At 21.7% G+C, this 18,472-nt stretch overlaps 6 protein-coding genes across 6 annotated transcripts; 2 read left to right on the forward strand and 4 right to left on the reverse strand.

Annotated features, from left to right (window-relative positions):
• Window positions 1–3,350: 3,350 nt before the first annotated feature.
• On the reverse strand, window positions 3,351–4,220 carry SRAE_2000102900 (Nematode cuticle collagen, N-terminal domain-containing protein; the record flags this gene model as incomplete). Its single annotated transcript, XM_024651932.1, has 1 exon — window positions 3,351–4,220. The coding sequence occupies one exon, from the start codon at window positions 4,218–4,220 to the stop codon at window positions 3,351–3,353; it is 870 nt and encodes a 289-aa protein (XP_024505559.1).
• A 1,456-nt stretch (window positions 4,221–5,676) lies between these two features.
• Window positions 5,677–6,501, reverse strand: SRAE_2000103000 (Gamma interferon inducible lysosomal thiol reductase GILT family-containing protein; the record flags this gene model as incomplete). Its single annotated transcript, XM_024651933.1, has 3 exons — window positions 5,677–5,935; window positions 5,981–6,369; window positions 6,421–6,501. 3 exons carry the CDS (start codon window positions 6,499–6,501, stop codon window positions 5,677–5,679), a joined length of 729 nt encoding a protein of 242 aa, XP_024505560.1.
• A 537-nt stretch (window positions 6,502–7,038) lies between these two features.
• On the forward strand, window positions 7,039–8,508 carry SRAE_2000103100 (Acylglycerol kinase, mitochondrial; the record flags this gene model as incomplete). Its single annotated transcript, XM_024651934.1, has 2 exons — window positions 7,039–7,157; window positions 7,197–8,508. 2 exons carry the CDS (start codon window positions 7,039–7,041, stop codon window positions 8,506–8,508), a joined length of 1,431 nt encoding a protein of 476 aa, XP_024505561.1.
• Window positions 8,509–10,927: 2,419 nt separating this feature from the next.
• SRAE_2000103200 (Hypothetical protein) lies at window positions 10,928–12,859 on the forward strand (the record flags this gene model as incomplete). Its single annotated transcript, XM_024651935.1, has 1 exon — window positions 10,928–12,859. The coding sequence occupies one exon, from the start codon at window positions 10,928–10,930 to the stop codon at window positions 12,857–12,859; it is 1,932 nt and encodes a 643-aa protein (XP_024505562.1).
• Window positions 12,860–13,623: 764 nt separating this feature from the next.
• Window positions 13,624–14,352, reverse strand: SRAE_2000103300 (BTB/POZ fold domain-containing protein; the record flags this gene model as incomplete). The annotated part of the gene is made up of 1 exon (XM_024651936.1): window positions 13,624–14,352. One exon carries the CDS (start codon window positions 14,350–14,352, stop codon window positions 13,624–13,626), a length of 729 nt encoding a protein of 242 aa, XP_024505563.1.
• Window positions 14,353–15,155: 803 nt separating this feature from the next.
• On the reverse strand, window positions 15,156–16,082 carry SRAE_2000103400 (Protein quaking; the record flags this gene model as incomplete). The annotated part of the gene is made up of 2 exons (XM_024651937.1): window positions 15,156–15,923; window positions 15,984–16,082. 2 exons carry the CDS (start codon window positions 16,080–16,082, stop codon window positions 15,156–15,158), a joined length of 867 nt encoding a protein of 288 aa, XP_024505564.1.
• Between the last annotated feature and the right edge of the window lie 2,390 nt (window positions 16,083–18,472).

Consider the following 18,472-nt stretch of genomic DNA (forward strand, 5'->3'; position numbering starts at 1 on the left):
GCTTTATTCTAGATCAGTTTTTTACGAGAAATTCATTAAGCCTATTCACATCTTTATAGGACTTCTAGAAATGAAGATATGATAAGAAATATATTTAAAAAAAGTTCTAACAATTTAGTGATAACTCAAGTTAATGAAGTCACAGGTCTATGAAATTGGATGCGCTGTGCTTCTTTCATAATTTAATGTATACCCTACGTTGAAAAGATTTTTAAATTTTGAACCGTTCTTGAGATATGAAACTTGGTACTTTTTCGCGCGTAATCTATTGTAATCATTTTTTTATATCTCGAAAATGGTTAAAGGTATAAAAAAATTTTGAAGGTAGACTCCATTTTAAAACTCATTTGAAAACGATTGCAGAAATCTGATTACATTTATCTTGATTTTGAAGCAAGATATGAAGAAAGGCGGAAATTTTTCAAAAATATTCATTGTTCTCGACTTTTCAGTATCTCAGCAAATATTTATCCTATGAAGATGGGACTAGTTTCATTCGATTTCTATTCAAAAATTGGTCTAGAATATTAAATTCTAGAGCTATAGCATCATTATTTTCAGAGATTCATAAAGTGGCTGAAAATATTCTAGATTTCCGACTTTATCTCTAAAAATGCGACCAAAAATAAACAACTTTTTTTGGAATTTGAATATGCCACTATAGTCATTCGATAGCCCTTGAAATGGGATGAATTTTGAATATAATCAACAATATTCGAAAATTAAAACTTTAGAAGTTATAAGGATTCAAAGTTGAAGAGCGAAATTATGGAATATTTTTTTGCAAATCTCAACTTCCATGATGCAATGAAAAATTTTTAAAATAAATACTTTTTTTTAGATCAATTTTTTACGAGAAATTCATTAAGCCTATTTACATCTTTATAGGACTTCTAAAAATGAAGTTATGATAAGAAATATGTTTAGAAAAAAGTTTTAAGAATCTAACGATAACTCAAGTTAATGAAGTCACAGGTCCATGAAATTTGTTGCGCTGTGCTTCTTTTATAATTTAAGGTATACCTTACGTTGAAAAGGTTTTAAAATTTTCAACCGTTCTTGAAATATTGTGATTAGTACTTTTTCGCGCGTAATCCATTGTCACCATTTTTTTATATCTTGAAAGTGGTTAAAGATATAAAAATATTTTGAAGGTAGACCTTACTTGAAAACTCATTTGAAGATGATTGCAGAAATCTGATTTTATTTATCATGATTTTGAAGCAAGATATGACCAAAGACGGAAATTTTTCTAAAATGTTCATTGTTCCCGACTTTTCAGTATCTCGGCAAATAATAGGCCTATGAATATGGGATTAGTTTCATTCGATTTCTATTCAAAAGTAGGTCTAGAATATTGATTTTCATAGCTGTAACATTATTATTTTCAGAGATTCGTAAATTGGCTGAAAATATTCTAAATTTCCGACTTTACCTCTAAAACTGTGACCAAAAAAAACAACTTTTTTTGGAATTTGAATATGCCACTGTAGTCATTCGATAGCTCTTGAAATGGGATAAATTTTTAATATAATCAACAATATTCTAAAATTGAAACTTCAGAAGTTATAAAGAGTTAAAGTTGAGAGACGAAATTGTGGAATATTTTTTTTAAATCTCGACATACACGATAAAATTAAATATTTTAAAAACAAACTAATGATTGTAGATTAATTTTTTACTAAAAATTTTTAGAGACTAGTATTAATGTTTTAGGTTTTTTCCAATTTATGATATGTTAAGATATATAATTTAAAAAAGTTATGATGCATGTACTCATAACTTAAATTGAAAAGCACATAAAACGCACAAAATTTGATGCATTAAACTTCTTTTACAATTTTAGGTGTACTTCTCGTTGAAGATATTTTAATTGTTTTTAACCATCCTTGAAATATATTAATTGCTATTTTTTCGTTATGAATCTTTTTTAATCATTTTTTTTTTCTGAGAAATGGTTAATGATATTAAAAGGTTTTAAAGAGAAACTTTAAATAGATGTTTATTTGGAGTCGATTGCATTAATCTGCTTGCTTTTTAATCACACTTCAGCAATAAATCAACAAAGACAGAAAATTTCTTTGGTTCTAACTTTTTTTTTTATTTAATTTTTGAATGTTCTGTTGAAACTTGCTTTTTTCGTTTTTTTTTTAAATATTACATGTTAAAATTCTATTATTAATATTTGCTGTTCATTGTTCAGGATTAATTTATATTTTTTTAGAAAAAAAAATTGAGAAAAAAATCAATAGAACATTTTCAATTTAAAATGTTTGTTTTTAAATTTATATTTAATTTAATTTAATCAGATATATGAAAATATTATAAGCTTGCTTAAAAAAGTTTATGTTAACAAATTACCAACTTTACTTTAAACAAAAATAATGTTATATTAAAATTTTTGATATTGTGAATGATAATATTTTTTAATCAGCTGGTGTCCAGATTTTTCAAAGTTTTTTATTTGTATAAACATTTGAGTAAATATAAAATTTTATAGGTTAACCAATAAAAAATGGTATTCTAAACATTCTAATGATTATAAATGATCAAAAAAGTATTATATTTGAATAAAAAAATTATTTAAAAAATTTAATGTAAACATTATTGTTAAAAAAATATTTAAAAAAGACATTAAATTTTCATTGTTTTATATAAAGAATATTTATTCAATTGAAAGCTAATAAAGTTTTAAAAAATAGTTAAATAGAATAAAAAAAATTATAAACTTTCGAATTTATGAAAAAAATAAAATCATTGTTTGATAATGAAAAATGTACTTGAATGACAAATGTATGTATGAGTGAATGTATTTTACTTAAGATCTAATAAATAATGTCAATTTCAAATTTAAAAGTGTAAAATCCAAATTTAAAAAAACGCTTAATATGAGTAAAATGTTTAGATACAATAACTTTTATTAGCAAACAACTAGTTCTGCTTTACTTTATCAGTATGATAATAGTAAATCTTGCTAAAAAAATTTGACAGATATGTTTGTAATAAAAATAAATTTGCAATAAAAATGATCAAATGTATTTTAATATATTTAACATATAACTTCTTTTTTTTACAATAAGTTAATTGATTTTAAAAAAAAGTTACATTTTTAATTGGAAAATTTTGTAAGTTAAACATGTTATGTGTTTAAAAAATTTGTAAAGTTTTTTAACAACAACTTTTGTTAATTCTTCACGATATAAATTTTTTAATAGTTAAATTTAGATCTTTTTCTGCAAAATTATTTTTTACTAACAACAAATATCAAATAACAAAAACAAATAAACACAATTTATTTGATTTTATAATCTAAAAGTTAAAATCATATTGACAAAAAATTTTTAATGTTTTTATAATAACATTATGCTTCGTGGTGGGCATGGACAATATGCAGCATCGGATCCAGGTATTCCGGATGTTCCTGGATTTCCAGGCTTTCCATCAGCTCCTGGAATTCCTTGTTTTCCAGGTTCACCACGTATTCCTTCTGGACCGTCTTTACCTGGAGCACCTGGTTCACCTACAGCTCCATCTTTTCCAGGCATTCCTATTGGACCAATAGATCCTTGTTTTCCTGGTTTTCCTTTTATTCTGGTACCTTTTAATCCTGGAATACCGGGTTTTCCATCTTTTCCAGGAAGTCCCGGAGCACCAACATCTCCTTGTGGTCCAGGTTCTCCTTGTGTTCCATTTTTTCCTGGTAATCCTGGATCACCTTGTTTTCCATCTTCTCCTATAGGTCCTTGTTCTCCATCAGGCCCTTGTGGTCCTGGTGGACCACTTGGACATTTGATACATTCTGAAGGTGGGTTACAAATAGAAAATGCATGTTCTCCATGATTTCCGTTTTTTCCTGGTGCACCGTCTTTACCTTTTTCACCCGGTGGCCCTGGTGGTCCAGGTGGTCCTGGTGGACATGAAGGCTTAACTGGTTCACATATACACCATTCCGGAAGACCTTTATTTGGTTGACGTTTTTGACGAAATATACTATTAAATGGATTTTCTTTTGGTTTCGATGGTGGAGTAATAATAATTTGTACATTCATTAATTCTTCCCAAGCAGCATCAGTTTTAAGGCGAAAAATATTTACATTTTCATCAACTTCACGTTGAATATCATTAATAGTAAAATACAAATATGGAATTAGAACAATTTCAGCAAGTATTGCAATTAAACACAAAAATGATGTAAAAGAGACTAATATTTTGACATTCATAATTGAATTTTAAATTAAAAATGAGGAAATTTACACCTTTAAATAACACTTTTCTTTAATCATAAAATGGGATGTCCGTAAAGTTTTAGGTTATCATAACTAGTAAGGTGATTAAAAAAAATTCGTTATTATGAAATAAAATTCATTTGCCGTTACAATAAAATAAATCAACCTCTACATAGTAATAAAATAACATTTAACTCAAAGAATCTATAGTATGATAATTAAAAAGAAACTTTTAACAAATAAATTAAAGATAATTTACACAGTAAACAGGAATACTATTGAAAGTATTTAAAAATTAATTGATACCTTGATCAGTAGGGGTATATTATAATGAGATACAACATTATAAAAATAAGGAAGTTTTTGAAATATTTTTTTTGTTGCCATTGACAAAAATTGATTAATAATGTATATGTTTATTAATTTTTATTGTTCAAAAAGTATGAATAGATTTTTAAATTTTATTTATCTATTATTAGATACACAAAAACATAAAAACAAGAATTTTTATATAAATGATTTAAAGTTTTTATAACACTTATTTGGTTTATAACTTTTTTAATTAATTTAAAAAATTTTAATAGCTTTTTTAGAAATTGTTTTATAAAAAAACAACTTTTTTTTATGTTAAAAAAATTTATCTATAAAATGAAGTGATAATTAAAATAGATAAACATAGAAACATGTAACGAAAAAAATGTATTAAAAAAATGAACAAATAAATATTAATATCAGTATAAACACAAACAAATAATATAATAATTAGAAATGACGAATAAATCAACCAATTTGTAAAAGAATTTTTTATTATCATAAAAATAAATTTCATAATGATATTTTATGTAATATATTTTGTCAAAAAATTAAAAATACTTTTTTTATAATTTATATAAAATTACTGAAATACAACAACGTTATTCATTATTTTCTATCCATGAAAAGAAGTTTTATAAATTAATTAAAATTTCTTGATCAACTATCATAAGCATGCTATTAAAATAATTTATAGATGTTTTATGTTAAAAAAAAATAATAAAAAAAATATTTAATCATTAATTAATTTTAAAAATGATAATTTATTATCTATTATAAAATCAAGGATACTTTAAATTTTTTAGTTATAATTTGGGAAAAGTTTTTCAATAATATTGGAAAAGCTATTAAAAAGTGCATGATAACTTTTACATTAAATAAAACGAATATATTTGTAACTTTACATCTTTTAAAAGTTTTTTTTTCAAATAAAAAAGTACTAATGTTGTATTAATTTTTTAATATTATTAAGCAAACATTTCTAGAAAAATATATTATATAAAATTTAAAAATTTAGAATTTATTTTTTATATCATTATATTTTTTTTTAGATAAGGTAAACTGAAGTAAAAAATTATACATATCTAATGTAAAAAAATATAATTTTAAGAACAAATATATAATTAGAGGAAAAGATTTAAAAACGTTTTTCAGAATTTATAGAAGTTAAAATTTGGTTGTACATATATGTTGAACATGCTGCTGGAGCACTAGAGTCTGTAAGATAGTTTTCACATATTGATTTTTCAAATCCTGTATGAAAAACATCTTCATTTCGTTCAGAATTTATAATAATCCAAGGAACAAAATTAAGATTTGGAGCTTTACTTAGTTGAACTTTTTCTGCTTCTGCTAACAATTTTCTACCTTTTTTACCGCTACCACATTGTTTCAACCTAAAGTAAATAATGTTTATTTTTCAAATATATATGATAACTAACGCTTTCGACAATTTTTTACTTATATTAGTAAAACATTGGCTGGCAGCATCATCAATACTTGTTTTTCCCTGGATACAATGAACAATTGGAAAATAATCTTTAAACTTATTTTGATAAGCATCTTTGACACAATTTTGTAAAGCATTCAATTGGCATTCCAGTAGCTTATGTTGACAAACACATTCATAATCATCACCCACCTTTTTGCAACTGGCTTTTCCAAAAGGAATATAATTCATTTTAACATTCTTATCATCTCCAAATTCAGAAACAAATTTAGCAAAATGATTATTAAAAAAACGAGTTGTATCAGGGCAACGTGATTCTCCAAGTACACTAATAGTATAAATTTTTGAACTTATATTTAAGGCTTTATTTCCTTGATTTTTCTATAATATTTATTAATAAACAATTAAAAATTATTTAGTTAAATAACATACATATTTAGGACTTAACCCTCCATAACAGGAATAAAAAAACAAATGAAATAATGACCAAATAATAAAAATAGAAGGATTCATATTTAATGTATTAATTTAAATGAATATATATTTATAATTTTTAATATATATAGCTTTGAATTGTCTGATAATCCTCTATTTTGTTTGAACAAGAATGGTTTTGTTGGTGTAATAATTTATAAAATTATAAATATAGTGCAACAAAATTATTATATATTTATCTATTATGCTATCAAGGAAGAGGAGAAATATTTAATAAAATAAAAATAATAAGAAATTTTGAAGCTTAACATTATATATTATCTTTATTTTTATTATATAGTAAATATTTGCAACTATTATGTTTTGCAGAAAATGTTTAATTACAATTTATCATTCTTTAATTTAAAATTGGTTCCCGGATATGTTAATTTTATCATTTAATTAATAATTATTTGTAATAATATTATTTAAAATTATTAAATTTACCTATCTATTTTAGGTGGTCTGAATTATATTATTTCTTCTTAAAATAAAAATAAAGAAAAAGTAAAATTGTTTCTTATACAGAAAGTATTGGTACAATGTGTCAAGAAAGATATTCTTAATAATGTTGATATGTTTATAATTAATAAGTTCAAATCCGTTGGAACTACTTTATATAATCATAAAAAGAAGACTATTTTTGGTGCTTGTTTATTATATTTAGGTGGTAATTATTGTAATGGATTAATAAAGTAAGTAATTAATTAATAAAGATTTATTATAATTTCTAGAGATATAAAGATTCGAAATTATTATGCCAAAGAAGCTGTAAAATATGGTGATGTTCCATGTAATGGAACAAAACCTAGACGATTAACAGTTCTTGTAAATAAAATGGCTAATGAAAGGAAAGTTTATGATAAATTTAAAACAAATGTTTTACCTTTATTTAATTTGGCTGGTCTTCAAGTAACAATAATTCACACTAAAGATGGTAATGAAATGGAAGCTGTTGCATCAGCTTTAGATCATGAGGAAGCTGATTGTATTTATGTGGTTGGAGGTGATGGTACACTAGCAAGAGTATTAACAGGAATTTATAAAAATAAAGATGGTCCTGTTTTTCCAATTGGACATTTTCCTGGTGGTAATGATAATAAAGGTCTTTTATCATTGAGGAGAAATGTTTTCAAATCTTATGATGATGTTAGATTGTATTGTGAAAGTGGGATGGCTGTTATTGAAGAGACACTTGTTCCAGTGTTTCCGGTAAAATGTGAAATTTCAATTCCTGTTAAAAGTGAAGATAATGAAATTAATAATGAAAAGTTTGAATTGAAGACGTTATATTCATTATCTGGTGTTAATGCTGGATGGTTTCCTATGGTTGAAGAACATAAGCATAAATTATGGTATTGGTTTGGAATTAAACGATATTTTACCTATTTTTGGGATGGATTAAAACGTTTTCCTGGAGAAATAGGAGTCAATGTTGTCTACACAAAGTCTTGTCCGGGTTGTAAGAAATGTTTACAAGATATTCCATTAGCTGAAATTGAAAAGAAACAAATTGATAAAGAAAAAAGTAATGCCACTATTAGTTGGTGGAGAAATATTCTTGGTAGTACTAAAAAATTAGGAGATCAAAATCAGAGTGTTATTAGAAATATTCCAACAGAACCATTGACTATTAATGAAGAATGCGGCGTTCTATGTAATGAATGTATCATTTCAAATGGAATAGATTTAATTATCGAAAATGAAATTGGTTCAAAAGGTAATTGGCTTAAATTTTTAATTGGTGGTGAAGGATATAATCGTTATGATGCAATGAAAGATGGATGGGCTCGGGCTTACATTGGAGATGATTGCTTCAAATCACCTTTTAAGGATTTCTATAACGAAGAAGCATCTTTTAAAGCCAATTCTTTGGAAATGATGTTTACTAATATGCCAAAAAAGTGGACTCAAATATGGGTTGCTGGGGAAAAAATAGATTTATCAGAAGATTTTAATAAAGCTCATATAAAGGTAGAAGCAACAAAGCGAAAGTTTAATATGTATTTGCCAAAAAATATTAGACTAAATCTGGATCAATTGTGACTTGTTATGTGATTTTTTGTAAAGTTGTTTAGAAATTAAAGTTTTTTGTTATTTTTTACACACGAAATTATTAGTAAAGTTATAGTAGTACACTTGAAACATTTATACATTCACAATTTATGTTGAATTTTTCTAAGTAATTGTTTTTTTTAAATGTTACTAAAATTTAAAAGTAATTATATAAATAAAATAATTATTTTTTTTTTAAATTTATTTAAATAGTTTGATCCTAATGTAAAAGTATCTAATTATTATGACGTTAATAAATAGAAGTAATAGATACTGTTACAATAAAAAAAATGGCTCCAAAGATATATCTAAAAAATGTTACATTCACTAATTTTGTTAATTTAACGCTTCACCATTTGTCCTTAATTGTTTTTTGATAAATGTAGTTTTTTTAAGTAATCATCTTATTATTTTGTTCAAATGAATTTATTATAATTGCTATCATCATCATAAATTAATGTATAATCAAAACATAGGTTATTAATAATATAATTATAATATATCTTTTATATGTTCATATTTTTACAAATTTTTAATTTATATTTAATGAGGTAAACTATTTTTTTAATAATATTTTTTGAATAATTTATTTAACTGTGAACAATTTGAAAGTACAGGAAATTGATTTTTGTATCGGCTTAGCATTTTGTAATTTGTTTTTTACAAAAAGTACTTCATGATGTTCTAGATATTCATTAATATCAAATTTATTATCTATTATGTTTTTATCTTCAAATATCTTTCAATGTTTTCATCGGTACAATCAAAATAATAATTAAATTTCCATGTTGGTACTAAGAATATCTTCATCATAACAATCGAAAAAATTATTTATTTTTAAAAAGTTGTTGAAATACAATTAAAAGAATTAATTATAGTGATAATAAAATGACAAATATTAATTTGATGTACAATAATATCATTTTTATATTTCGTAAAATGTTTTTATTTTTTGAGTATATAAAATATACAATGTAATAAAATTTTTATGCATTAATATTTTTTATATAGATAAACTAAAATAAAATTACTTGTATCTTTGTTATAATCATAATAAAATTGTGGTATTTATTTTTATAATCTTAAGTAAGCGTTGTGATTATTTTAAATGTTTGTTTTTTTTATTTTTTTTCTTTTTATAATAATTGAATGTATATGTTGCAATAATCTAAAATAATATTATTGAATTTTGTGAACTTTTTATCTTTCAAAATTTTTTTATAATAAATACTGTTGATATAGGATTATTTATGGGATATTAGTAATAAAATGATAAAACAAAAAAATTTTATAAAACTTTTATTAATTGATTAATTATTAATATAATAAGTTAATTAAAGTTTATTGCTAATTTATATAAATAAGAATTATACTATTATTGTTTTCTTTAAAAATTAGTTTAATTGTTAGTTGCAATAGTTGAAATGTTGAAAAATTCAAGTAGTTGACATTATCTTAAGAAAGAAATATCTCTTTATGGTAAAAGTTATCCCATTTCATAAAACAACCAAAATTTTTTCCTGACTCATTTTATTTATTTTTCTCAAAAAATTAATTTTAAAAAAAGGTTTAAAAGATAAAATTTTATGTTCTAAAAACTTTCTTTCAATAGCACTTTTTAAGTTTTAGTCTATATATCGAGAACAAAAAATTTGTTTGTAATGAAATATACTTCATTTTAGAAGACACCAAAAACTACATAATTCATCTTCCCTTCATCACATTGAAAAAAATTATTTTGAAGAGAATTTTAATAAGTCAAAGTACGGAAAAAGATATAAAAATGACATATTACCCAAAATGTAAAGAAAATTATTTTTCATAAATTTTTTTTGCTTATTTGTCACTTTTAAATTTCATAAATTTTTTACAAGATATACATATTTTGTTTCAATATCTCTATAGAAAGCAACTTTTAAAAATATAGTTATGATTTTTGCTATCAGGGCAATTTTTTTTGTATCAGAAAAGTTTATTAAAAAGTTATAAATCGTAAAAAAAGTTTACGGGTTATTTCTTGTTTATATATTATAAAGAATTATATTTAACGCATAACATAATCATATAAAAAAGTGATAGATTTATATAACAAAAAAGTGTTTTATTATTTTTTTTTAAAAGTGTTATTAGTTGTCAGTAAAATAAATAAAAAATTTGACTTTTTAAAATATTTTATTTTTAACAAATTTTATTAATAATACATCATTTAAAAAAGAATACACAAATTTTTAAAAGTTTTACAATACAAATATATTCTTAAATTGAAGGAAATTATTAATTATTTAATAAAAATAAATTTTATTGAAAAAATGTTTAATATTCAAATTATAGTTATTTTACAAATTTTAATGTTTAAATAACATTAAAAAGAACATTATTTTATATTAATTCTTTAATTTTTTTTGAAAAAATGTGTATGGGCAAAAATAAAAAAAAAATAAAAAAAGAAGCCACAAGTAGCAAGGTAACAAGAAAATCATCTCTTGGTAATCAGAACTCAACAGTCAACAATGTGCCTTCAACCAATAATAATGATAATAAAAAAGTTAAATCAATTAAATCAGTTAAATCATTAAAAAAAACAGTTGCCGCAGATAAACCAGATTATTCTAAATTTATTAAGAGAAAGATAGAGTATGACACTTATATGAAGCTCAAAAATTCTGAAGAAAATAAAGAATGTTTAAAACGTAAAAAAGTTAATTTAGAATTAAATATTGATTCACTATTTGAACGTAATAAAAATGAAAAATCAGAAAAAGTTGCAACAAAGGCTATTAAAAAAGTTAGACCTAAAAAATTAGCCTGTGAATTAGATAATTATAGTGCATATGAAAATTATGATGAAATAGTAGATATGAATTTTTCTGCATCTAATTTTACTTGTGTTTCTTTGAGTACACATAAAGCAGCTTTTATAGTAGAAGGTGATACACTTAATGGATATGTTAAAAGAATACAAAAAAAATTTCACGATACAAAACATTTTCCCAAATTAAAAATTAATTTTGAAACTATTTTCGATCTTAATAATTCAAATAAAAAAGATAATATTTTCTTAACTTTAATGGAAAAAGAAGATTTAAAAACAACTACAAGTGATTATCAAAATATTAAAGAAATAACAAGTAGATTTGTACCACCTGATTGTGAAATATTTAAAAATAGTTGTATCTACATTACATTTATTTTAGAAACATTGAAATGTTTACAAGAGAACGATTTAATCTTACAACTTTTTAAATTAAAAACGATAGATACAAATAATTTGTCGAAAAAACCAACAATCGTTGTTGTTTCTGAAGAAAGTAGTCAAAAAGCTAAATTTTTAAGTTATCTTTTACAAAAACCTGATAAAAATATTTTGGAAAAAATTTCTAATGCAAAAACCAATTCTATTATTTTTACTGCATCTAATAAGGATTCTAATAAAAATGGTCCAATTAAAGATTTAGTGGAAAAATATTCCAGTTTGAATAAGGCACTATTTAAAAAATATCAAGAAAGTATGGTTATTGATACATCATTTAGTGATAGCAAAATTTTAGAAAAATATGATCTATTTTATATGTATGAATCTGAATCAGCATATGATAAAGATAATAAAGAACATATATTACGTTATACAATGAACAATTACACTATTGGAAAAGCGGATTTCACTGTATTTATTGCTGATTTTTTTGAAATTGATAAAAACTTTAATAAAAGTCTTACGAGATTTAATTTAAATATTAACAAAACACTTTTTATAATAAATATTACGGAAAACTCAATTACAAAAAAAGAAATGGCTATAAGAAAAGAATTGATGCGATGGTTCATATCATTTGATTCTAAAATACATGAGCCAATAAATGTTTTAGCTGCAAATCTTTCTAAAATCAAATTTACAAATAAAGAAACTCAAAAAGCAATTAATTTTGATATGAAATGTCTAAACTATTGGTTAATACATTATCAATTAAAAGGTCCTTACTATCGTTTCTATGACTTGGTAAAAAATTGTAAAACATTAATGTCATATTTGTTTTCATTAAGATTTATACAAGCAGGAACCATACCAGATTCTTTAGAAATATGTTTAGATAAATATTCAGAATTGTTGGGTAAAGACGCTGTAATGCTGGATAGCGATTTACGTAGTATTTTCAAAGGTTTAAATATGGAAAACATTTCAAAAGATGTAATTAATAATATAGTATTTTTAATTTTTATTATACATGACTTTTATTGCCCATTACTTCCAGTTGGTTGGGCTTTTTTGCCAAAAATATTACAATTAGATGTCAATATACCATCAAAATTTGAAAATACATATGATTATTTATATAATTTTTAAAATTAAGAAAAAAAATATTAAGTAGACTATAGAAACGTCAATATTTTTAATATGCTACTAAAAAATTTTGAAATTAAAATTGTAGTAATTTCAAAATAAATCTACTCTAAAAAAATCTTTTTAACAGAAAATGACAACAATTATTTATAAAATGCTTTAATCATATTAAACTTATAATCATTAATTAGTGTATAACTTTTTTATTGAGATATGTTTCAATTATTTTTTTAACCATAAAATAAATTAAGAATAGAAAATATAAAAATTTTGTATTGTTAAAATGTGTACTTTTTTAACTAATTTTTTCAATCAATTATTTTCTAGCAACAATAAAATTGAAAATTGCAATAGAAATAGTTTTATTAAAATAAATTAATATAAAAAGTAATGGAAAAAATAGAGATACAACTATGAATAAAATGACAATATTTGTTCATTTATTTTTCAAATTTTATTAATATATTATATTTTTTAAAATATTAATAAAAAAGTATTTAAAATAAATTAAATATTATAAGAAATAACAATAATATTTAAATCAAAAAACACTTTCCTTGATTTTTTTAAAAAATCTAAAACTTTCTAACAAAAAATTAAAGTAAAAAAAAATTAAAATATAATACAACATTTAAAGTTATAAAAAGTAACTTATATTTAAAAAAAAATAAATAAAAAGGTATATATTAAATATTTGTAGTCAAAATATAAAAATGCATAATTTTTTATCATACTTTATTATATATAATATAAATTTTATATACAAATTAATTATTGACAAGAAGTGGATTTAATATTGTTGTATTAAATCCACCAACTAACTTCCATTTACTAAAAGCAATCATTCTATGAATATCTATATAATCTTCTTGAGAACAATTTTCAGATTTATTTTGTAAAAGTATTCTTAAACTTCCATTTTCAAAAAAATAAAGATTTTTAAAAAATCCTTGTGTTTTAGTTATCTTTGAAAAATATTTTATAATATAATTTATAACTTGTTTCTTAAAAGATCCTTCAATTTTAAATTCCTCACATAAACGATACAATTCAGTAACATTGTGTAAATTTATTGAAACATTCAATGCATAGTAGTATTTAAGTGCACAACGAAAATGAAAAATTGAAATATTATTAATCATTATCTCTCTAACATTACAGCAATCAGGATCAGATAAACGTTGGGAAAATTTATTAAAATGTTGTATTAAAAATTGCCTTCTTACAACACAAGAACCATCAAAAAAATTTAATCGAATATAGTCAGCTTTGGCTTCAAGAAAATTGTAGTCAAATGAGTGGTAATCACGAAGACAATATGTATGTAAATAATGATGATAATGATCATACCCATATTTAAATTGATCCTGTGAAATTTGATTAATATTAATAAATATCTCAGATTGTTTAAAATCTTTTTCTTCCAATAAATGACCATATTTTTCTATTTTTTCAATAAGTTTTAGAATAGAATAATTTTTATTTAATATTTTCATTTTACAGCAATTTGATAATGTTATCGTTGATTGAGACATTATAAAAAAAGTGTTTTTTATTAAAAAGTAAGCAATATATAACTATTTCTTGATTTCTTAAGGCATATTTAATCAACCTATATGTTTAACATACATATATCATACCATTATTTTAATATAGTAATAATTTAAAAATTATGCAAATGTTTTAATCTTCATTAATTTGTTAGATGTTCATTTCATATTAACTATTATAATTTTTTATTTATCATCCAATTCTTTTTAATCATTAAAACTATAAATTAAAATAGTTTAATAAAACAAAAATTTTCATTATTCTGAATAAAAATACAGTTGAAAATAAATTGTTAATTTTGATATTATCCATAATAAATTTTTTTTATAACATTTAATTTTTAATGGGTATTCTTATTTTTACAAATAATATTGAAAACACATCTTTCGATAGTATCCAAAAAAGATTGCAAAATACATACAATGATAGAAAATTTTCTACTTCTCTTACTATTAACGTAGTATTGACTTTCTTGTGTTAACTTTATAAATAGGCGTAGTTTCATTATACCCTAACTTCAAGATAGAAATAATTTATATTTAAAATTTTCTTATCACTAAGGTAACAATTATATATTTAGTATTAATTTTTTTGTCTTTAACAAACTTAAAAAAAAAACCACTTATAAAAAAAATTGAATCATAATTTTATAGAAAAAAAATTAATTTTAAGAATAAAAAAAAGTATTTAAACAAACATGTATGTTATTGATAATTAAAATCAATAGCTATATTAAAACAGATTTGGTTTAATTAGTTTTGTTTTCTAAAGAATTATACAAAGCTTCAAAATCTGAGAAATTGTATGGATTAGATGAGTTAGAAGGACATATGTCACTTTGATAATTTGTATAATCATTTGACGACAACAACAATTTTTTAATTAAAAAATCATTTCTAGAAAATTTTCTATTAGAAATATGTAAACCAAAAAATTCAGGTCTTTTTAAGATATCAGGAATACAACTGATAGGAAACATCAACTTCTGAAGTTCCTCTTCAGCATAGTCTAATTTTTTATCAATTCGATTAAGAGTATCTTCTGTTTGAAGTAAGACATGTAATGGTTCATTTAAATGTTGATAATTTGGTTTACCAATAAATAATCCTTCTTTTGATTTATCTTTCATAGATCCTTTACCTCTTATCATTATTTTACAACCAGTTCTATTTTCAAATTCTTTTGCTGTTCCTCCTTTTGGTCCAAGGATTCTTCCAATAAAATTATATTTGGGATATTTATCAACAGGAATAAAAATTTTTCTTGATCCAACTTTAACTGATCCATGTTTTGGTGGAAGATGTAAAAAGTAATCGAGAGGATTAATATTAATAAATTTTTTTAAATTATTTAATTCTTTTTCCAATAATTCAATTGTAAATGGAATTTCTTTATAAGAACCTGTAATCTTCAAAATATCCCTTTCTCTTACTAAAGTATTATAATATAATATTATAATTGTATTACGATAATGAATAAATTCATTTTCTGAATTATTTGATAAAGTTATATTATTCTAAATTTATAAAAAAAAAATATGATATTATAAATAATATTAAAAAATATTTAAACTTACTTGATTATTTTTATTGTTGGTTATTAAAGAAGATGATAAATTTCTTTCAAAAGTACAATCATTATTATTGTTAACAGTTAAATTATTTAAATTTAACATCGTGGTAAAAAAAAAATTAGTTAAAAATTAAAAATTATAAAGATCAAGTTTTTATGTATTAAACTTCATATAAAAAATGTTATATGATAAATTTAATTTTGTACTTTTAAATTTGTAATTTCTTTGTCATAACACAAAATTCATTCCCATCATGATGACTCTACCAATAATGTACTTCACATAATTTATAGTTATAACCCTCTTTTATCTGTATAATTATAACATAACATTTTGTATATTGATAATATTTTATCAAAGATAACTGTGTTCTTTAATCTAACTTCAAAGTTAATGAGATACTACATAATAAGTTTAAAAAAAAGAAAAATTTATAGTTAAGGTAATACTTTAAAACATTATTCTTTACACATATATTTTTAAAATTAAAAATTTTTACTAACTGTGATAAAGAAAATTTAATCATGTCAATTGTACTTTATTTTATAAATCAAAATGTAAAAAAAAAATTCTTTATACAATTTATACTATTAGATAAAAAAAAAGTGGATATACATCAATAAAAAATGCTTATGTTGAAAGATTACTTTTATCATATACTATTATATTTAATAAATACTTAGTATAAAAGAAAACATTAATTGAAGTTAGAATTAATTGTGTATCTTGTTTATAAATTATAATTTTTATTTATTATTATCATTTATTTATTATAATAATTTGTCATCTTTTTTTACTTTTAATAACCATCTACACAATATGATACAAAAGAAAAAATATAAACTTTTTAAATTAAAAATAATAAATTCAAATTATATATTATTGTTATTATTAAAAAAGTTATATTACTTGATTTGATTTTTATTTAAAAAATAAAAACAATTGTACAATAATTTTTAAAATTCATACAAGTTAACAGTTATTATTATTTGTTTATTGTTAAGTAAATTAAATTACTCAAGAAATTACAATTAAAATAAATGCTAAATTTTTTAAATAATTACACAATAAAGTAAATTGATTATTCTATTTTAGTTACTTTTTTTTTTTTTATTAATCTTTACAACTTTTTTCTTTTAATAAAAAGTGAATATATTTCTTTGATGAATAGAAAATTTAAAAAAAAAAAATTAATATGATAGATGAATGTTTTTTAACATAAAAGTTTATAATATCATTTCTTTAAATACAATTTATCATTTGACAATCCATATAAAATGAGAGATCTGTTTTAAGGATATTCAGTTACTTTTATTATTATTATTAAAACAGATATAAATAAAATATGAAGTTTTTAATAAAAGGTGCCTTTTTGTAAAAATATCTGTCCATCAACAGATGTACATATTTTTATTTGTAGACTACTGGAAATGAATCATCAAAATGAAGTACCTTTTTTTTTTTGTTATGCAAGTTTAAGATAATAGGTAAATGTGGCAAGATATCAACTCACTCTTTCTAAAAATGTGGCCAGGCTCTTTTTATTTGAAATGAAGAGAATGATTAAATGTAAAAGTCGATTAGAAGGTTTTACTCTCAATTAACTTTACATTACGAATGTGTTGTAAGTGTTATATATTTATATAAATATTCGTTTTCTTATTATTTTGTAGTAATATTTTTAATATTATATTGATAGAAAAATATATAAATATCTGATAAAAATATGTAATTTATAAACGAGTAGCGGTGTATTCTTGAAAAAAATATAATATAATGTCAAATTATCGTATCTCAGGATGCTTTTTGATTTGTATTTATATATTTTACTGTTTTGTTTATTTTGGCAGATGTCTTTAATGTATTGAGATTATTATCTATATTTAATGATAACTTGATTTCTAAAAATTATTTCTATTTTGAATGATTATTTATTAAAATAAATCACTGTAATTTTAATCATAATAATTTATTTACAATAATATGTAAAATATTTATTCATTTTTAATTTTTATAAAAAAGTTAAAAGCATATTCTTAACCATTTTTAATTACTTAAACATTTAAAGATAGTATATTATCATATATTAATTTTTAGTTTAATCACTAAAAGTTTTGCTTACATATTTATATCTCATTAAATATTCAAAAAGAAACAAATTTCTTTACACTATCCAACAAAATCTTAATCTTAATATTTTATCTATCCCTTTTCATTCTACTAAAATCATTATTATCAAAAATTTTCCACTAATTATTACACACATACAACTATCCATTTTCCTCTCTCAAACTTAAAATATCATTATTTTGAATAAATGAAATCATTCTTATTAAAGATACCTCATCAGTCAATGAAAATTAAATATTAAAAGATAGTAATATTTTTGTGTATATATATATATTTATTAAACGTTTAAAGTAACAGACTAATTGTCTTTTCAACAACTTATACATTTTTATTTTAACTTTTTCTAACATCTGGGCACAACA

This window comes from Strongyloides ratti, assembly GCF_001040885.1.
Source record: "Strongyloides ratti genome assembly S_ratti_ED321, chromosome : 2".
Taxonomy (NCBI): domain Eukaryota; kingdom Metazoa; phylum Nematoda; class Chromadorea; order Rhabditida; family Strongyloididae; genus Strongyloides; species Strongyloides ratti.